Source organism: Zonotrichia albicollis, chromosome 13 (assembly GCF_047830755.1).
Source record: "Zonotrichia albicollis isolate bZonAlb1 chromosome 13, bZonAlb1.hap1, whole genome shotgun sequence".
NCBI lineage: Eukaryota > Metazoa > Chordata > Aves > Passeriformes > Passerellidae > Zonotrichia > Zonotrichia albicollis.
In genome coordinates, this window is record NC_133831.1 from 21,262,320 (window position 1) to 21,284,943 (window position 22,624).

The window sequence follows — 22,624 nt, forward strand, 5'->3', positions numbered from 1 at the left end:
AATTCTTTTTCCAGGGGTTCTGTGCACATTTTAGCTTATAGCTGTGACTCTCTTTGTTGTACTCTTTTCTGAATTTTTTAATAGCAGTCAACGTGTTTAAAACTTTATAGACTGATCCACGACTCCTGTAATACATTCTGAGATGTTTATTTTTTCTTTTTCTTGTTCTTTTTCTTTTTCTTTTTCTTTTTCTTTTTCTTTTTCTTTTTCTTTTTCTTTTTCTTTTTCTTTTTCTTTTTCTTTTTCTTTTTCTTTTTCTTTTTCTTTTTCTTTTTCTTTTTCTTTTTCTTTTTCTTTCTCTTTCTCTTTCTCTTTCTCTTTCTCTTTCTCTTTTTCTTTTTCTTTTTCTTTCTCTTTCTCTTTCTCTTTTTCTTTTTCTTTTTCTTTTTCTTTCAAAGATAGATGGCCATTATCAGTACATGGGAACAGCAGTCTGACTTGATATGTTGCATATACTATGAGTTTAATGTTTTTTTTCCATTGCACTTCATTTCCTTAATGCTACCTGAGGTACTTGGAGACACATGCATCCCTGTCTTCTGTCTTTGAGAGTTAACTTCAACTGGAGCAATAAAATCTGGGTGCTTTTTAGAGCATTAAATCTGGCGAGCGGATATTTGTCGCGATGTCTTTCAGGACCACCAGGTGTATGTCAGGGAGTGGGAAAGTTGCTCCACAGGTAACTCAAATCTCTCTGAGCAAGGCTGGTACATGAAGAAGCCATTTGTATCCCACTGAGTCCCACGGTGCTGAGGAGGTTGCTGAGATTTACACGACTGCAATCTCTGCAGCTGATAAGAAGGGTGGCTGCAGCAGGGCTGCATCCCCGTGACCTGAATCCCTGTTTCTCGTGCTGCAGAGTGGCACTGGTGGGGCTTTTGGGTTTTTATTTGCTTTGGTTTTAGCTGGGTCAGGGCTGCTGTGAAGGGCATTTTATGGAAGCAGGCAGCTGGAAAGCAGTTATGTGGGAGAGCTCGGGCAAGGGAGCCCTGCTGCCCCTTGGGGGCGAGGTGGGAATGCTGGGTCAGAGGGAATGCACTGCCAGAGGCCTGAATGCCTGCTCCATGGCTTACTTAGGGCTGCCCCAATGCTTTTAGACACAATTGTTGTCAATGGTATTGATCAGATGTTCTGATAATCCAGCGAGCTTCCTGATGTGTTAAATTCCTTTCTTTCACGTGGTGTTAAGTGTGGAAGAAGTATCTGTAACTCTCAGTGGACACCAGCAAAGGATGACTGCCTGCCATCAATTGTGCTGCACATGACAATTCCAATTAGTCATTTACTAGCCACTTTTAACACTTTCTGGCAATTCTGTGTACCCTTCAAATATACTGTGTACTTCTGGAGTTTTAATTTATGTTTTTATCAGAAGAATTACACAGAAAGTTTTATTTACATCAGGCATAGAAAGTGGTGAATTAAATTTCTGCTTCCCATGGATTCTTAAAAGTGTGTATTCACACTGAAAAGAGGACAAAGAAGCTACCAACTCTAGAGGAGCAAAATGTTGTATTTAAAGCAATATAGAGCAAACAGGACCAAATGTAACATTTCAATGTAAGCTAAAATTTGCAATGCATCTTGGTAGGAAACTTAACTTTGCTTAAGCTTCTGATTTCTTTTGCATAGTTGCTTGATAATTTTATGAACAGCTTCTTTCTATAGAAAATATAAAGTTTTCAATCTATCTTAGCTTGTGCTATGAATTGGTTACAATGTAAGAGGAAGGGTGACATTTTTGACATCTTTTTTTTTTGTGTGTGTGCATGCATGTACAGTAACAGCTTCCAGGTTTCCCGTTCTCCATCACCACTAGCTCAGAAGAGCTGTTAGTGCAGACGAGATCAGATATCATCACCAGTTTTGTCTAAAGGGTCTTGTGTGATGTCTCACCTTATCTCCACCTCCTCCCTGCCCTGCAGTGGAGAAGGGCAGGAGTGCAGCCCATGGGAAGGCATCCAAAACTCCCCTTCAGTCAAAGTGAGACTTAATACAGCAAGAAATGGGTTAATGATTGCATCTCCACTTCAGCAAATGCACAATAAAGAGGTAGATTAGGGGAGATGAAAAATTTATTGCAAAAGTGGCACAGTATTATGAAAAACAAAATGATTTCATTGAGCGGGAGTTCTGTTACCATAATCCTAACAATAAACTCTGTTACAATAATAATAGGAGAAAAACTAATTGCAGCAAGGACAGGACAAATCTTTTTTAATCCTCCTTGTCATCTCAACTAAATCCAAACCTATTTGTATTAACCTTTGCTGACAGAGTCACATGATGGACATAATTTCTAGTAATTTACCAGCAGTAGATCTAACCTTTCTTCATCAAATATTCATAAAGGCATGATTCTCAATGATTTTCTGTCTCTTTTCATATTTACAGCTTGTTGTCTTCTTCCTTTTTACTATAATTTGAACACAATTGAAGTCAGATGGAATTAAAGTGGAATTGCTAGAGTGGCTACAGTACCTGAAAGCAATGAATAACTAATTGAAATTTCTTATAAGTCGAGATCATGCTGTACTCTGATGAGACTGCATTAAACAGTCCACATGTCCTTGCCTTTTGGGGGGTTAAAAACTCAACCCAGATTAAATGGCATCAGTTATTCTTAACCCAGATTAAATGGCATCAGTTCTTGTCATCTGCATAACTGTTTAAAATGTATGTGTCATGCATCTGCATAAACACATGTGGAGTTGAAAGTATGAACTTTTAATGAATCCTTTGACAAAGTGTTTGCCTCATGAAAAGAAATGCTGTGGGCTCACTTCTTTCTTTAGCTGTAAATAAGACTGACCATTAAACTATTCAATTATGCTGATGTAAAACTGATAGAAATGTTTGAAGATAAATCAGTTAGATTGAGGCAGTGTAGAACAAGCATGAAATTTGGACTCTGCATCTCTTCCCTTCTAGGAAATGTAAATCTGAAATATGATTATATATTACCTGCAAAATGATCACATTTCAGAGTAGTTTTTGTTCCTAATGTAGAAATCAGACCCTTTCAATGCAAATAAAAAGTATAATGGAAAAGATTAAACAGAGATTCATATACATAAAATATTATGTGATAAATTCTCAGAAATACTTTAGACTGGTATATTTGAATTTAAGATGATTGGCCAATTGCTGTAAACATCCTTTACATCATGCTACGAATCAAAACTGTGCCTGTGAGTAGCTCAGATAGATAATGTGGTGTCACTGTGCTCGTTCTCGCCAGAAGAGACTGTGGATAAGTGGAAACATTATAAATGATTTAAAATAAGTTAAAGAAGTTCTTTTTCAGAAAGTACAGTGTGCATAGGATTTTTATTTTTTTCCTCACTAGTTCAGGTGCTGTTTTCTCTGCATTGAGAGCACGTTATTGTGACACCAGAAGGGGTTTGGTGTTTGGATGGAGCAGTGATGGGGGCACAGAAAGTAGTTAAATATGTCCTAGAAGGAGATGAGCTTGCAGGTAAATACTGTCTACTGGAGCAGTTGATATGCTTTAACTACAACATTTGGTAAATTTAAAGTTGGGTGTACAGGTTTTAAGGAATTCCTTGAATAAAACCCAGTTAAATACTGTGGAGAATAATGCAAGAAAGCTGTCCTGGAAATAGAAAAAATTATTTTTAAAAGGCATAGAGATATATATAAAGCTGTTGATTCACTTCAACTTTGCAGAGAATTAGAGCAAATTGTGTGTATTACTTCAGTTATTCTAGCCTTTGTCAGAGAAATGCCCTTTTTATATCCATAGTAATTATGAAATAAGAGGAATTATTTCATAAATTATGTCTGTGCTTATGTGAATGCTCAAAATTACTAATTTTCAGAAATAAATTTTTTAATTACCCAAATTAAAAGCTGTCCTGATTTTATACTGTTTCAGAATAAAACTGAAATAAGTTCCCTTTTTTGTATGTAATTAGAACTTTAAATTAATTGTATAGGGCTTTAAATAAAAGAATTTATAGGAATGTGAAAAACTGCATTTCCTTTCAGGTGACAGCTTTAACTATTACAGATAAAACATTTATAAACTCCATAAGTAACATTAATGACATTTTCATATAGGTTCTGATTTCCTGAACTCACAGCTGGTTTATCTTTAGAGGTGCATCCAGTGAACTCTTTAAAGTGCAGACTGCTTTAAAGAACAGAAAGCCAAAAAATTAAACATAACTAATCATAATCCTCTAATCAGTTATTGATATGGAGCTGTTTATTCTTTACAGCTTAGAGCACTGCAGCACCATAAAGTTAAATGAGATGTCCCAGATCCTATTAAAATTTGGGGACAGTCAGAAGTTACACAGAAAGTCCATAAAAGGATGTGTGTGCTCTCACCGTTATCCAGTATTCGTTTCTTTCCCACAAATAAAGCCCCAAAACTCATAAAATAAACCACATCCATTTATTCATTGTTTGTGCCTAAATTTTTAGAATTCTACTGAGACAATTATGGTGAAAATACCATATTTTTACCATGACCAACATAGGAAGAACTTCAAAGGGCTTTTCATAGATTGATGACAAACAAAATATCTTCAAAGAGCTTTTGGTAAATACAGAAAAACCTCATTATTCGCTATGGGATGTAATAAAGAGAATCTAAATCCAAATATTGGTGTGGAAGAACTGGTTACAACCTAGAGATTCCCCCCTCTTTTCCATATCACCTTCACTTCTGAGGCTCTGGCAGTCTGCAAGTTTGCAGTAAGCAGTTGTTGATGCAGTGAAATGGTCACCAGCAGTGACCATTCTATTGACCATTCAATCATCTCCTAATGCAGCTGATTGCTCAATCATAATAAAGGAAAGAAGGAATAATAAAGAAGGAAACTGCACTGGGTTCTAATACATTTTATATTATATGTGTAATTTGTTTTCTGTAGTGAGCTAATTATATTTTAATAAGTTAAACTGCTTCTTGCTTTCATGGGAATATGAGAGAGGATTCAATACAGGGAAAACACACAGAGTTTGTAATTTAGCCACATATTGAAAGCATGGGTTTAGTCTGTACTGTAAAGACAATGCTTTGAAGTGTTTGGCATGTTATTTACAGGTTATTTCCAGGAACACTTCCTCCCTGGTTTCTGTGCCAAAGTTATGCTCCTGTTTAGCTGACAGAAGTCCTGACATGGATTCTGAGTTTAGGCTGTCTTCATGTTTAGATAATGTGTGATTATCAACGTGATTATAGTGCTCCTGGTAATTCCAGCAGACAGCAGTGAGTGTGCCCTGCTGCTGCAGGTGAATCTCAGGCACTTCCTCTGTGTAACTTCATCTAAAGAGTCTGACCACCAGGTCAGAGCCTCCTGAAAAACTGGTTTTCCATCAGTCCCCTGGCAAGGGCAGAAGGTTACTGGGATAATCAAGTTGGTCTTGTGGGTAGCCAGGGAGGCTTTCTGGCTTCCCAGGTGACCTTGGTGCTGTAATGTACCATCAAGGACTGGCTTTCTCCATTAATAGTTTGCTTGTGAGAGCTGGAAAGGCAACTTGTAATACAGCTGCTTTTCCTGCTTCTTCCATAATGACATTCTGAACAAGCAAGATGATGTCCTTTGATCCAATGTGACCTTGTATTTTTGGTGATTCTCTGATATCTTTAGAGAAAATAGGTAAATGAAGATATAAACATGCTGCTTAGTTATATATTCATATATTTCTTTTTTTTCATACATTGCATCACAAAATGTAATATTAATTAAATTTATGTGTGTGTACATACCTTTTGGCCAATTCTCTTTTTAGTTAAACCTATGTATATTAAACATTAGACTTATACCTGTCTATAACAGCTGCAAGGGAATGGGGAATATGATGCTTCCTAAAAGGTTTTTTTCACTTGCATAAGGGTTTTTCTCTCCATGGTGGTGCTGGGTTCAAAGACTAAACTGATTCTTTTGGGGCTTTGAAAAGAGAACTCTTCTGTCTTCTTTCATTCTCCTGGAGTACCTTTCCCACTTAGAATATATACTTTTATAGCAAGATCTATTACAAGGAGCTTTGAAAGTCTTATTCAAAGTAAGCTCATGGAAGAATGGATATCTAAAAGTTTGAGCATCGTTGTATTTGGGATTTGTATGTCAGTTGTTTTGACTTCTATCACAAGCTACTGTTCCTTTATGCCTGTGCTAGCTGTGTAAATGCATGATTTCCAAGCAGGAATCTTTTCTTGATTTGAAGATGTCAGAAATTAGGAATGTTCTTTTTCTTTAACAGTTTTTCCCAGCATGTGATTGACTCCACTGTAAAAAACAGGCATATTCAAATTTCTCTGGGTTCTTTTTTAAATTTCAGCCTCCACTGCTAGACAAGAGAGCTCTTCCATATAAGACACTTTCCTTCAATCTATTAGTTTTAAATCTGATAAGTGTAGCAAATTGAATATATCATTATCATGTGTTTTTCACCTGCCTCCACAGTCTCTTTTCTCTGTTTTCTTCAACCTACTTCTAAAAGTCTGGAAACAAGGCTATTCCTTGTTACTCTCATTTTGTTTGTCCATCAATATTTGTTTTTCCTGAAAAGCACTGTTTGTCATGCTTTATATATTCATGTTATCTGTCAAATGAGTGCTGTACCAGATTTTCTATTGCTTGTTGATCTGCTGCAGAGCCTGTAGATCCCAGGAGCACTCCATCTCCCTTGCCATGATAGTAGCACTCTAACAGTCTAAAATTTCCAGAATTCAAATCAGCTTTTTTGGGTCACAGAGTTCATCAGTCTGGTCCAAGTTAATTGCCCAACATAGGCCAGACATGAACATCTCTAACTGCCAAAACCCTTAAAGTCTGCATTCATTTCTTGGCATTATGACAGGCTGGAGTAATAGCATTTCAGCAGAGAAAGAGGTGAGCACATTGTATAGTAGATTGTTGTGATCACAATATTATTTGAAATAGCAAACAGCATAGGAGGGAGATTGGGCCAGTTGCATACTCAGGGAAGCAATGTTCCTTGTAACAGGAAGAGAAAAAATTTCATCAGCAGTTCATCATAAGGAAGCTCAGCTGGCAACCTATAAGCTAGGAAAAATGGAGTCTGAAATACAACATTCCTAGACAAAATAAAGCATATAGAAGGCCAAAATCATAAAGTTTAAGTAACTGTTCTTTAGCAGACACAGAGCAAAGGAAGGCAAAACAGTAGGTCTCTTGTGAGAGCTGTGAAATGGATACTTTCTGTGATACGTCTTGATTTTTCATGAATTTGCACAAAATATAGAGGGATGGACAGTAAATGGCACCCAACAACAAAAGATTTCTGTTTCCTTGGCATCAAAAAATTACACAATTATCCACAGAATTGGAACCTGACAGTGTAATGTAGGTCACTTGACAGAAAGCCCTGGAAGTTCCTCTGGTAGGTTACTGAAGTCCAGCATTATTCAGGTATTGCCCATGAATTTTTGTCCATGAGTTCGATTGTTCAGTGCAGCACAGGGACTGGAGACTAAATGCAGAGAGAGACATTGGGTCAGGGACAGGATGGCTGCCTTGGGTCCTTAAGAGAGGTTGCAGAAAATCCTGTGTATGTGCATGGCAGCAATGCAGGGATCACCTCCCAGCCCCTGCACAGTGAAGCTTTCTAACCTGTGCTGAACCCAAAATGTGTTTGAAAGTTCCACTGAGCTAAATGAGATTTGCATGTGTAGCTATGCATTTTGCTGAGAACTGAGAGATGATGGAATCAGGTCTTTAATTAACTAAGATAAGAGGTCTTTGGAATTCTGATGTGGTGTTTTAGGAGGAATTATATGATAAAATAACATGGGTAGCCTTGCAGGTCAATCAGCAGAGCGGATGTTCGCCTCTCTTCTTAGCAAACTTTGGGTTTTGTTGCCGTTTCATGGTAAAGAATAAGTCAAGGGAAAGGACATAAATGAATTTGAATTGTGCCTTTCAAATACTAACAAAATAACCCATCTGAACTACTCATAAGGCATTAGCAGCATATACTTTATTATGATCGGACTGTTCCCTGTGGCAATAACTTCAAGAAGAATTTCAGGAGTAGTTGCATTATCTGTTGAGAAACAATTTTTTACTTTCTGTGGAGGCAGGATAGTTCTGTGAATAACTCTCAAGTTTACTCTGAAGGCCATTTCAGTCGCCCATAGATCTTAGGATATTATGTTACCTCCTTTCGTTTCAAATTCACAGCATAAGAAAGAAAAAGAATGACATAAATTGGATGTTAGAAGAGTTCTGAAGATAGACATCAGAAGAATTCAAGAGCAAGAAGAGAACTCAGCATTATTTGTTATTTTCCATCCTAAAGTGAAAAAGAGAACAAAGCATCAAAAGCATCAGTAGTGATAGAGAGAGCTCAAAGCCAGGACTATATATCATAGCATATAAAACAAGTGAGTTGGCACCACCAGAAGGTCTAAAGTCTTAGTCTGTGGTTTAAAGTCATTGATATTGCAGTCAGAGAGATCTTTCAATGCAGAAGTAAGATGAAGAGCTGTATGCATTTGTTGCAATCGACACTTTAGGTTTTGCCTGCTGGTAGCATTTTGGAGCTCACTAGGGTGAATAGGTGTTCATGGTGCTGAGAGAATTCAAGGCCACTGATAGGATGTTATAGATCAGAATCTTTCACTTTTTGTAAGTACATCTGAAAATAATGGCTGTGAATGCAGGCCAAAAAAGTGAATGCATGTACTTTGTCTTGTGTTTAAATTGATTGAATGCAATCATATTCCATAAACTAAAGCATATTCTAGTACTTAAATCATCATCCAGTCTATACTGGAATTTTAGTTGGTCTTAAAAAATATTGCAGAATTACCTTGATTCAAAAATTTTGAAGTGATGCTGAACTTGAAAGTAAGTAAAGAAATATATTTCTTAACTTCGTATTTGGGCAATGATAATTATTTACAAGTGAAAGTAGAAAAGGATATTTCAAATCTCTATATAATGTTTCCAGTTATTTGAAATCCAAAGGGTAATAGAAAAAATTCTGATGTCTTGCTTGGTAGTCAGAAAGATTGACTCCACTCGTAGAGAAGCAGCTTGTTGAGCATATTGTTGCCATATTATTTTTATTTGTGGGTGGACATACTGCAGCATTTCCTGGGATATCAAGTCTATTTGTCTGCCAGCACTGGAATTTCTTTTTTGGTAGCATATTTTTATAGTGATTTATCCACAAAATATCACTGAATAAAGCAGCAGCCATGGAGAAATTCTGCAGTGGTTGAAATGTGATTAGTTCCATGATGCTTTCTTTTTGTATTCCTAAACTCCTAACTCTTCTTGGACCTTTGTGCCTTTCTTGTATCTGTTTTCTCATTTCCTTATTATTTGTTCCCTCCTGCATCCATTTCACCTCATGTTGACCTTAAAGAAACTGTGTTTTAGCCCACAGGATTGCATTGCTCTTACAGTAGGAGTTCCAATATATGTTATAAACATTCTGGTTGCAGGCTACAGCCAAGGTGCACAACACAGGGAAGACAATGTCTTTCTGCAGCACAATAAACCTTTAGTTTTGTTTGTTTCTTTGTTTCCTAAGCCTCTTAGGAGTTCAAGGCCATAGCTCTTGATAGAAGATGTGGTTTAAGCCACTCTTATATGTGTGTGAGTATATATATGTGTGTGTATATCTATATATATATATATATATATGTATAAAGAGAGAGATGCCTGTATGTAAATACATGTATTTATGCTTTATGCCCCAGGTTATAGTGATAAACAAGATTTTAATTTCAGTCTTGAAGGAGTCTTGGAGCTGTTTGGTGTTTATTATCCCTCTAGCATAGCTTCCTTTTGGCTACTGAAATGTGCGAATTCACTGAAATGGAGCAAAGCAGGCGAGTGGTGCATCTTAGGAAGAGTCTGAGAGGATCCAGGTGGTTTTTGGGGCAGGATCTCCATTTGATGTCACCCTCCCTTATGGGCCATACAGCACAAAGGACTGTTCAGTGTAAAATCACACTTGGAGTCCTTGCACAGTGCTTACTACAAACATCTAAGGTCTGCAGTTGCATTCAGCTCCCAAGTGCTGGCCCTTGTGGGTCACCCTTGCTTTGGAAATTGGGGGATTTTGGGGGTGGGTTGCATTTGCAGCCAGCAGGAGAGGTGCAGGAAGGATTACATGGCTTTGATGCTAAGATACAGACCCTTTCTCTCCAGACTGATTTAAGGATCAAGCAAGGTGGCTGCTGTTAGTTGCATTCAGTCATGTTTCCTTTGATTTTACTTTCCTTATATAACAGGGATTTGTCATACAGCAGTTGATTTTTATTAACATGAAAAGGTGCCTTATGGAAAAACATACACTCAACAAGGAAAATGTTTTAGCTTTCTTGCAGAAGGGCAGAACCTCCACATCCTTAAGTTCTTTGGAAAATGGGATTGCTTATTTTAAATGAGGTGTCATTAAATGGGAAGGCCATCCTCCTTCCATGTCATTTTAAAAGTTCCTATGTTTATATTTTTGCTTATCTGTATGACTTTAACATAGAAAGAATACAAAAGATAAAGTGAAAGATTAAATGATGTTGGAAGCATCATTAACTTCTCAGATGGCATTCTTTTGGAAAACAGAGTGTCTTTCAAAGAAATGTGCCATGTGCATGGCTTGGCCCCAGATCTTCCAGCAGTCTAATACTGGCAAGGGAGGGCATCTGCAGCCCCCTGGGAAGTGGGCTGTGGGGATTTCCTTTTCTCCTCTTTGCTGGTTTTTATTTCCATTTCCTTTTTCTCTCTTTTTTCAGTCATTTAACGCTGTTCTGCACAGCAGAGGGGAGCATCTGGCCCCAAGTAAACACCCAATAAAATAAGTGGGGGAAATTCACAGCTCCCTTGGTGCTATTGCGTCTGTCTGTCTGGTTGTGGACTCAACAAGATAACCATGCATCAAATTACATTGTCCAGGCTATCTTCACAACCAGAAGTGCTTGAAACCTTATTTTAATAGAAGCTTAGATTCTGGAGAATACTATAAAATCTCTCCAAAGGCTCCAAATCAGCAATTCCATCTGTGTTTCTGCAAATGTAGAGGAACAATGCCCCAGCTGATTATGCAAACAGAATGAAAATAGTTATTTTAAAAGTGCATAAAATCGATACTTTGGGGAAAACAAGTCAGCTGTGTTTATACTCAGCATATAGCCGACATTTTGTTTCTTTGTCTGAAAAAATCATAGGCAAGTAAGGATTGCAAGTGAAATGAAACAGCCTATCATACAGTGCAGCAGAGGGGACTGGAACATCAGATGTCTCAGCAAAGGCTTAGAGAATTTTAGGTTCCTTCTGAGAGAATATAAATTATATTGAGGTTGATATATTTGTACGTTGTTTGAAGTCAAAGCCAAATATTCTTAACACGGTGGGAATAACTCCCTTCCCATTGCTGATCATGAAAAGTATGTAACTAAATCTATGTCTGTGGTGCTGAAAATTTCCTCCTAAATGCTGTCTCTTCTGGACTAATGGGATTTTTTGCAAGTATTGGTGTGAAGGGGTGTGCATATAAATATGTATAAACGTGCTTCTCATACAGTCAGGGTACATTCCTTGTATACATATTATTCTAAAAACAGGAGACAAAAGCATCTGAGAAACAGCACTGAAAGGGAACAATTTTTAAACCTATAAGTTAAATTGGATTAAACTTCATCTTTCAGCAAATGCCATGTTATTTATTCAGTGTTTCTCTGGGGGATTTCCCTACCCCCTACACTTTATAGCGAGCAGTGATGTTTCTTAATTAAAAAATCAAACAAACATGGAATTGAGGCTGCCCCACACAGACATTCTCCTGTGGGAATAGGAGGTGCACTGATTTTCTCACGGGCAGTTTCTGGGCCTGTTGGACACAAAGGAGGGGAAAAGCTGTGTCTGGGGAAGTCAAATTCACATCATACATAGATGCCAGGACCATTCTGTGCTGCAGGGCCATTTCCTTAGGTATTGCCCTTTATAGGGGAGAGCTGGTGGGCATGGTGAGGAAGGTCACTGATAAACTCATCACAAGTCAGGTGGATTTCTGTTTATTTATTACCCCACAGTAGAGATTACTGTCTTGGAGAAAGGAAAGTCTTGTTTCCTCTTTTCTTTCATTCTCTCCACCCAGAGCTGGAATGTTTTGGAGATCTCAGGGCTTTACAATCCCCACTGTGTAGCTGAAACAAACCTTTATCCTTTTCCTTAGTTTCTGACCTAAATATTTTAGAAAGAGTGATGTACATTTTGACAGATTTTAATTAATATTGTGGAGGGAAAGTATTTTAAGTTCTTTACAGTTAAGACAAAGCAAAATGGGTTTTTTAAATGATTTTGAGTTTCATTTCTTTCTGCAAATGCATGTGAAGCACATTGGTGAACCATTTAAAAAGTCTTTTGGTTGGACTCCACCAGTGCGTTGGTTGCTTTCATTTCAACATCTGGAGGGTTTTTCTCATATTCACCTGGTTTACTATTTGAGTAATAATAGAAACTCTGACATTTTCAAGCTGAAGGAACTGCTGTTTCACCCTGTTTAGTGTCAGGTTCATTGATCTCTGCCCTGCTTTTCTGTGGAACAGCAAAATGCACTCTGCAGGCCAGTGTAAAGATGGATTCTGCTATAGATTCACTTTGTCAAAGTGCACACAAGGGTGGCTGTTTTCAGCCCACTTTGTCACCAGTGATGCCTCAGGATATTCCAGCAGTGTCCTCCTTTCCAATGGAATGGTTTATTTTGAAGGTAAAGCTCTTGAGTCAGTGACTGGAAATGTTGGTTCTGTGGCAAGGGCCAAAAGCACCAGGGCCATGAGCCATTATCAGCCTTTGAAAGAAATGTATTTGTTCTTGCATCTTTGTGAAGCTGATACTTTTTTTTTTTTTTATTAGATAAATATTTAACTGATGTTGCCTCTATCCCTTTCCTAAAACTGGCATTTTCTCTTCAAGTTTCTTATCTGGAAACAAACTCTTTTTGTCCCTTCTCTAAATGCAGTCCTGGTCTCAGCCATTATTTATGGCTGGGCACACTGTAGTTGCAGCACATGAAAGAACATCAGTGATGACTTATTGTAAATGGGACAGACTTCTTGGGAATGCACTGGGGATTAGATGTCCAAAAGAATGAAGCACTGCTCTCTTTCCATCTGGCCACTTCATTTCACTGCCTATTTGGGACCAGCACTTCTAAAATCTAGTTTACAAAGTCAAATATTGATTTAATTTGGGGTTTTTTTATCCTTAAAAGGTAAACCTGGGAAGGTTTTACTTGTGCAAAGTCACAGGAGGGGCAAGCAGGGAACAACTGAAAGAAACTGTTTCTGTCAAAGTTGGCAATTTTCTGATTGGTTAATGAAAAAAACTAAGAAAATCTCTTCTCTAGATTGGACTCAATAACTGTCAAAATGTCAGTTTGGGCATGAAAAATTCAAATTTTGTTGGTGATGTACTCATATAAAAATGGTATTTCAGTATATTTGTATTTTCTCCATCCTCTGTTTTCTCAGAAAATAGTCTTTAGGATGCAAACTAAAAAGGTTAATATCAAATGAAGGATTTTTAATTATTAGCTTCCTTATGTTTTACAGAGTTTAAACAAAGAGGTCAGAAAGTATTCCACCCTAACACTGTGTCGTGATGGAGCATTAGTCAACCCGTTTTCCAAACACCCTTCAAAACACCTTTGATGAAGTTCCAACTGAAACACTGATTCTATATATGCTAATTTTTTCTAAAATAAGATAAATCAGAAGTCAAGCTTTCAATATTTTTTGACTATAAGCAAGTTAAGTTCCAGCTCCTAATGTAGCTGTCATGTTTTGTATTAGTTCTCCAGAAAAAGCTCTGGGAGAGCACAGGCCTGGTTTCGCTTGGATACAGGTGATCCAAGCTGGAGTGCTTTCTGTCTTGTGTGTGCTCTGGCAGCTAAGAGTGTCTTGAAATGACACGGGATTGTCCTGACACTGAAGTCAGAGTAACTACACATAGTTTACACAATAATTTTCCATGTTTGAGGGATGAGTATGAAACAATCCAAACCTAAAGCAAATCTCTATGTCCCAGATACCTGTCCTAGTAGGATTTGTGTTCCACAGCAGAGCTTTGTGGTGTAACATTAATAACCCATATTTGATCAGAGCCATATGTGCAAAGTCATTGTGGGTTTTAAGAGTGGAAGATGGTGTCTGAAGAAGTTGCTGCTGTTCCTCTTACTCAGAACAGGAGGCCCCCATGTTAGCAGAGCTGTGCCATTTTAAGGGATGTCAGTCTGGGTTTCAGGAGTGCATTTGTCTTAGTAAAGTGATCCAAATGGGATTTTTTTTGCCTGGGCCATTATTTTGAATGAAGTTTTGAATAAAAGTACAGTAACACCTTTTTTTCCAGCATGAATAGAAGGAGAAAATAGCTCCCCATATAAAACATAAAATTTCAGGAGTGCTGGACTAAGCAGGTGTGGGTGAATGTGTGCTTTTGTACCTGCAGGGCAAATGTCCCATCCTCCCTTTCTGACCATGTCAGTGCATGGGGAAATCAGCCAGACCCATTTTCCTCATCTTACCCTATGAATTTCCATCCCATCTCCATTGGTTTTTGAGCTGCTGGGCACAGGTAACTGAATTAGCACCATCTCAGAAACAGGGCTGTTTGTATCCTCTCCTCACTCCCAGCATGCCTGTGCAGTCTGAGCCACTGATTGACCCCTATCGATCTGATTTGACTGCGCTCCTGTGGAGCAGACAAACAGTGCAAGGGAATCCAGGGACTCTAATTCACAGTACCTTGTTTGGGTTCCTGGGTAATAATTCTTATTTGCATTAATCACTTGCATTAATCATGCAGAACTTGAGGCTGCCTCTTGCCTTCTCTGCATTCCTATTCCTGACAATGGAAAAAAAAGGTATCTGCTCTGGAGAAAGGGTGGTTTAAGTATATTGACACTTGATGCTTAGTAGTTGCAAAACTTAACTGTTAGAAAAAAGACATTTTTTCAAATCAATGACTCACGCATTACTGTAAAATATATCGATTAAAAACAAAGCATAATGTTAGTCATTTAGTCAGTAGAGTGATGCAATACTGAAATAAATTTATCCCTTGACTTTTGCATTAACCTTTTATTGACTGCTTGCATACTCATAATTAACACACGCTTTAGCTAGCTTGGTTAATTTTAGCATTGTGATCAGTGTCCTCTAATGTAGATGGCACCCTGATCATCAAAAATCAGTGCAGCCCAGGGAACCATGACCAGGCAAGTGTCTGCTCAGGGGATGCACCCTTGCCCAGGGAGAAACTAGTAACCTTCCAGGGAAAGCATCATCTGCTGTTATGCAAATAGTCAAACAGTCATACAAATGCTTGTCATCACTTAGTTGAACATATTAATAAATCTTAATAAATATTAATGAGCAAAGTCCGTTTGTAAAAAACAGACAAAAAGGTTATGAAAAATCTGAGAACTTTAGAGGGCAGAACTAGTGAGAACATGCTCTTCAACAGTAACTAAAAATGGGCTTTTGAAATTGAAACTGTCACAAGTCTTGATTGTTTCAGTAAGAAAGTAGGGACCGTGGAGTTTTGTGCATTCTATAAACAAACAATTCTTTCTATAATATGTTATTGAACACTTACTGTCAAAGTGTTGCAGCTAAATTGCTCTGAAATATATCACAGCAGTTTTCCTGTTCTCCTGCTGCAGATAAAGTATTGAAGGAATCTATTCTGTATTTCAAAGTTTGTGTGATTTCCACTCTTTAATAATTCTTACAAATAATATGCAGAGATTAGTTCTATTTTCTTTTGGAGTTTTGACTGTAGTAACTCAAATTACAGTTTTAAATTGATATGGAATATTTTCATTAACTTAAAATATTGTAACTCTTCATACTTTCCCACTACCGCCACAGCTCAATGTTTGCAACCTCTTTTAGTTTTTTTTAATCAGGAGTTATGGTTGCTAACTCATTTTAACTGTCAGATACAAAGAATTTTAAATCATTCTGTGCAATCATTTAGATGCATTTGATTGTTCTGCTTCAGTTTAAAATGTTGGTCTGCTTTTGGCAAGATCTTCAGCTCTGTTCCACTGCTACAAATTAAAGACCATTGTAGGAACAATTTCTCCTGTAGAATTTTTTTATTAATCAGAAATATACTTATCTAGAAAGGTCTGGGTTTTGCACCCTAGTTCTGAGTGAGAAAGGACATTTTTAACCATGTTCCAGATTGTGGGAGCTATTCAGGTGGATTTGTTATTGAACTGCAGGTGCAGTGGTGACGGCCTAGAACCACCAGCCCCATAGCTTTGAATATGAAAAACTTAAGCTGTCTTTGATGTCAGCAGATCTGGAACAGGGGTTGTAATTTTGGTCAAAATAGATGATTGACAAATGATAAGAATGTGTCATTCCCTGCTGTTCTTGGTAGTGTGGAACAAAGCTGTAGAAGTCCAACAGAAGGAGGAAAGCACCATGGGATTGCTGAACTTGGAGTGCTGAGGCTCTGCTTTCCCTTTTTTGTATTTTTACAGCACACTGGTGCATTTCTGTCGCCAGACTGGCACAGCAAGTGTGAGGACCTGACACACTCCCATTCCTCTAGTCCCTCCCATGGAGTGTGCTATGGCTAAAACTTCCCCTTTGCCTGATCTCCTGGAAGCTCAGGCCCGTGCTGGGTTGTGGGGAGACCTCTCAGCAAAGGTGGTCTGCTGGTACAAATACACAAAAGGGAAAGCAGCAAGCGGGGGCTCTTGGCCTGTCCTGGCACAGCATCACCATGACTGCCACCTCGTTTACAGCAACACAAACACCCTCATGTGAGGGAGAGGTTGGTCAATCTGTTTGTGTGAGAAAGCAAGGGAAAAAAAGACATGAAAGGTAAAAAGAGGACTCTGAAATTCTGAGGAAGCTAAAGGTTGATATATCTTTTCTCTCAGTGAAAACTTTTAATAGATGTGGGAGAGAGAAAATGTTTATCATTATTATTATTAGCTGAGTTTTGCAGATCACATAACATGCCTGCAGTATTTAGTGGCTGAGCTTTGTGATTTGTCATCTGCAATAATCATTACATGGTTAATTTATCCACTTTAAGATGGAAATGCTTAAACTGGAGTGTCTTATACTACCCACCAAAGTGAGTGTATTATTTTGTGCCAAGACAGAAAATAAAGCAAGCTTTTAAAAGCCTTATAGAGTTATGCTGTAATTAGTTTCAGCTTCCCCTGCATATTAATTTTCTCCTGTTCCTTTATATAATTTGGAAAATGTCTTCAGAACATGATGGCACAATCAGTTAAGTACCTCTCAGAACTCACACACTAAACTGCATTTGCTATAACAACTATTATAAAGCAGCCAGCAAAACAAATCCTCTGTTATTCTGTACAGTGCAGCTTATCAATGCAAACAGTTTAATATTTATGCTAAGAGGATTGTCACAAGTAGCTTCTGTTCCTTTAATTCTTGTTTTAAATAAATAATGAGAACATTTAAACACATTACTCTTCCTAGGGCCCTGAGGTCGGCTAATCTTATTATTTATGAAGTGATGTGCTACATAATAGTACTTAGTGCATGTTAACAGATGCTATTATCAGGGGCTGATGTGGAGAGCTGAAGATATATTGGAATGCTCTGTGTTAATACTGTCCTTGCAGTGTAATGTACGATGGATTGAGTGCCCAGGATGCTGGTGCAGCAATTAACCACCCACCAACATGGGTGTAAAGCTGAAGGATGTTTTCTCGTGGGGATTACACTGCTATTAATAATCCCCAGGAGAAGAAGACATCTTTCATTTGGCAACAGTCTCTTCCAGAAGGTCAATGGTGTGGACAAGGAAGTTGAGAGTGTCAGTATTGTTAGAGTTCATTCTACTGAGGTGAAAGGTGGATATGTGTTTAAAACAGCTTTAAAGTTCTTACAAAAATTATATGCTTTATAAAAGACAAATTTTTAAAAATGTCATATAAGAGATAAAGGTGCATTTCTGCAATTTGGTTATCTCTTTAAAGACCTAGATAGACCTGCAGTATGTACCAAAATTAGGGTAATTCTCAGCATTTTTCTTTTTTTCCCCATTGTAAATATTAACTAATTAATCAGTAATGTGCAAATTATTTGAGGGGAAGGGAATAAAGGGGGGAAGAAATCCTCCTTGAGCTGTGACAATGTTTTTGATGTGGCATGTATTTGTCTAATCTTTAAAGATGTGATGGTTGCCACTTATAAAAACTTTCCTCTGCAGGCTGCAGTTCAGTTTAATGTTATAATTAGACTTCACTAGTATTGATGAATAATCCATTTAATAAAAAACATTGTAATTTAAACATTTTCTCTGGGGACTAACATACACTAGCTTCTTAATTTAATTTTATTGAAGTTTTGCCCACCCATTCATCATTGGAAGTTGTTATTAACCTCCATTTCCATTTTTCTTTATAGAATTTTCTCTTTTTATATTGCCTTTTTCAGTGCTAAGCAGGTTGATACACTTGTAAATCTCCAGAATCTACAAAGCTAGTCTGGCTTCTTTAATGTTGTTTAATCTATCCCCCCTGACCTTAATGCAGTAAATTCAGTTTAATCTTTCTCAATAATCTAGTAATACATTGGAAACCAGCAAACATTTAAATCTGATAATGATTTAATCACATACTTTAAATAACAGCTGAGATAATGAAAAAATAATTCACCATATAAAGGAACACTAACTGAGTTTTCTCTGTGATTGGCTTTTTGAGAAATCCCCATAGAAAATACAAAGCCTACAGCAGAAATCAACTTCACTGGAAACGTGCAATACATTTGGTGTCAGAAGATGTCGTATTTCTTTTTTTTATCATCTTTCTCTCTAAATTAATGCTCAAATGTATCCTTGCTGAGTATTCACTTTCTTGATGCAGTTTTACCTAAGTGGTTTATCTGCTTACCTTTCTTTTCAGATGCCAGTCAGACGCAGCAGAGAGCTTGCCAGAGGACCAGAGACCAGAATGCCATCCCTTCTGGACAGATGATGATGAATGTAATATGCCTCTGCCATATGATCTAGAAGAAGTAATTGCTTATCTACAAAATCTTGTTCAATGGATAGAATAACAAGCGACCTTCCAGCCTAGAATTATTGATGCTGGTCATCTGGGGAGAAGCTTTGTTATCATGAATCTTCTAAGCTCCATGATTTCTTGATTGTATGTTATTTTATGTGTCAATGCAGATTTTGCCAGTCTTTACACAGTAGCTTAGTTACTGTCTCATAATAAAAAGGACCAGCCCCCAAATTTAGAGAAGTGTGTGTTTTTTAAGACCTGAAACACCAGCTTTAGTTCCCTCCTCCTCCACTCTAATTCCCATTGACCCTGCAGCCCAGGGGTATCTGTGTATCACAGACTCACAGAATGTTGCAGGTTGGAAGGGACCACAGTGGGATCACCTGGTCCAACCTCCCTGCTCAGGCAGAATTCCCCAGAGCACAGGCACTGGACTGTGTCCAGACAGTTCTGGAATGTTCCCTGTGAGGGAGCCTCCACAGCCTGCACAGAGCATTTCTTCAGATGAGGAATTCTGTAGGAGCATTCTAACACAGATCCCAAGACTTCCTTATTGTTTTGCCTCATGGCAACAGAATACTCCTAAGAGAGATTTCTGATGTGAATCTGTACCTCTTGGGCTCCCTGGAATTCAGAATTCAGTTCCTAACCATTACTTTGTTTCTGCATGTTGTGAATCCTACTCTGAGGTCAGGTTTCCCAGTGCATTGCCTACAGAAGTGATGGACCTAAGTAAGACCTTCCATTTGGGTTGTTTGGTTCTTTGAGAAACTGGATTTAGATTGTGTGATATTGGGTATTTCAGCATCATGTGAGATCTATGAGCACAAACCCAAAAACTGTGAAAAAGGAAACTGTTTGTGATGTTTTGTAGTAACATGCTATAGAAAGAACAAATCTGTGTGGGATGATACAGGGTGCTCCTGAATGAGATAGAAAATTTTATTTTGGTAAATTGCTGTTTTATCTGAACTGGTTGGGCTGGTGTCCAACTTTGCCAGAAAAAGCAGAAAATCATTAGGGTGAAAAAGCACCCAGGCTGTATTACCAAAGAAGCCAGTAAGGCTCAGAGTTTGACATTGCCACCAAGAAATGAATATGCCTCCTGTGTTAATGTGGTGTTTAAAGTCTCTGCTGAGGCTGAGCTCACCCAGAACACACCAGCTTCTGTACTGGCAGAGTTCTGTGTGTGTGGATGAGGCTTGTGCTCCTGAAAATTGTGCTTTTGACAGTATAACATATGCCAGACCTCCCTGGAGCTAAGGAAGCTGTGCCAGTAAAAATTCAGTTTTAGTGGTATAAAACTGTGTCCACACCTACCAGCTTTTGCCAGGACAATTATATCAAGTAGAGGTTGTGCCTCATAAGACTTTATGTAAAGCTGTGCCAGCAAAAGTATAAATACCTGAATCAAGTGTTTCCAGCATAGTCCTGGGTTTCTGTGAAAACTTTTCGTTATCCTGTGGAATGTAAAGACTCTCTGAAGAATAAGGTATTACTTAAACTAGGTTTGATAATATTACCATGATCCACTCATTTATCTGTTGTCTCTTGTGCCATAGATTTCATAACATTTGCTAATACAGCTATGGGCCAGCTTTCTCTTCCCTGCACTAGTTAAAGCTGGCTTTACCAGTGGCATATTTGGATTAGTGCCACACTAAACACTGTTTGCTTTGGAGATCGCTTAGAGAAAAGCTAGCTGAAGATGTGGGAATTCTGCTTTTGAAAAGGCAGTTCTCAGAAACAGATATTGCTTTGGAAATGAGCAATATGAATTCAGACAAGCTAATGTTGTAACAGTGTTAGCACAATGTTTAGGGGGACTGTTTATTTATGCTGTTATGTTATGATTACTTTGTGTTTAATTAAGCACTGCTGAAATCCATGCGGATCAGACTATTGAAAGAAATCTGACCACCACAAAGGGGAGAGAAGGCACATCAATGATGGAGTTTGTAGCTGACGTGGAGGCAAAGCTATTAAAAAATGATTGGCAAATAATTATTTCCAGCAGCAGTAAAAATAAAATCAAACCAAAACAATCCCAAACCTATTAGGAGACTGCTGGCAGTAATAACAGAATTTTTAGAATACATGTTCCCAGGTCTTGCCTATGCTTGAAGGTTTAAGGTCGTGGCTTAGCTGAACTAGCATTGGTCTCAGTGCAGTCAGATCCCACTTATCTGAGCCATGGTTAGCAATGATATGGACAAGTTAATACCTTTGGAATAGGACTGCCAAAATACCAATAATCAAGTGGTTTAGGGCTCTGTGTTGCATTCCAGTCTTGCATCATCTAAATCAGTATAACCTGATTGTTTTCAGTTGGAATGCAGAAGTATGAGAAAATTTCATATCTCCAAAGCCCACAGGAGTTGATAGCAATAACATGAGTAAGGTGGTGGAACTATTTGAAGCACAGAGTAATGCCAAAGGGTACCCCAAAAGGAGAACACAGTTAAAGGTAAATATATATAAAAAGAACTGAGAGATCAACTATAAATTATTGCTGTGTTTAGATTATGTGTTAGAAGCTGACAAATACTTTGAAGATTTCTTTATGTTATTCAAGTAGTTATAATTTAGCTTGTTTCAATGATTCTTTAGCAATCCATTTATATTCCAGCATTAGATAACCCATTTCCTTTTTGAAAGAGCTGGAAGACACAGCCTCTAATTAATGTTCTATGTACAGCAATTTTTTCCAAGCCTGGATGCTTTAGAAGCATGAGGACCAAGGTCAAGTTTTTTCAAGGAAGAGGTGAGAGCATAAATTAACTTCTGACATTAAATTCAGTGGCTCTTTTAAAATGGTGAAGTTCACGATTTTGCTTACATTTACTTTTCATCAGCCGGGGCTGAATTGAGGTAAAATAGTTCACTTGCACGTGTGTGTCTGGCTAAATGGATTGCAGAAGATACAGATCTGTTTGCCTGTCTGCACTTGCCTTTAGACAATATTCATCAATTTTACAAAAGCTACTGACTAAACATGGAACCAGTACAAATGAAATGCTCAAGGCAAGGGCTTTCTTTTATAAATCTGATACAGAGTTGGTTTTACACTGATAGAAAGAAAATGTTGGCAGAAAATGAAAAACTTCTATTGTTTCTGTAATTTGGGGGATGAAAGATACAGACTGTTTTTAAGTATTTGATAGAAAACTGCTGTGTTATGCAATGTAATTAGAGATGTTTTTATAATGCTTTGTTCACATCCATGTATTTGAAAATATTTTATCCCATAGGTCTTTTCTTCTGTTGAAAAGGTTATGTAAATAAATAAAATTAATCTCAATACAGTAGATTTTAAAGGCATAATACTTATGTTCTAAGCTTTACAGCAGGTTCTGATTATTTAAAGGGTAAGTAAGAATGCCATGAGTAATCACTGACTGAAAACTGTGCAGGATGGGTAACATGCACCATAACAAATATCCAAATCAGTTTTCTTATTATCATCTGAATATGGTTTTAGGTTCACTGGTATTGGTACAAGATGCAATATAAAGTTATGCTGGACTACTTAATGCAGAGGGGCAGATTCAGGGATTCCATTCATGTCATAGCACAGAAATCAAAATATTATTAAAAT

The 22,624-nt window shown here is 37.7% G+C and overlaps 1 protein-coding gene across 2 annotated transcripts in view; it reads left to right on the top strand.

The window, feature by feature from the left end:
- Positions 1–22,334, top strand: part of FTO (FTO alpha-ketoglutarate dependent dioxygenase) — a 226,398-nt gene extending 204,064 nt beyond the window's left edge. For both annotated transcript variants that reach the window (XM_074551224.1, XM_074551225.1), the window contains one exon: positions 18,922–22,334. In XM_074551224.1, coding sequence (XP_074407325.1) covers positions 18,922–19,075 — 154 coding nt within the window. In that variant the 3' untranslated portion in view covers positions 19,076–22,334. The remainder of the gene's footprint in view (positions 1–18,921) is intronic.
- Positions 22,335–22,624: the final 290 nt, after the last annotated feature.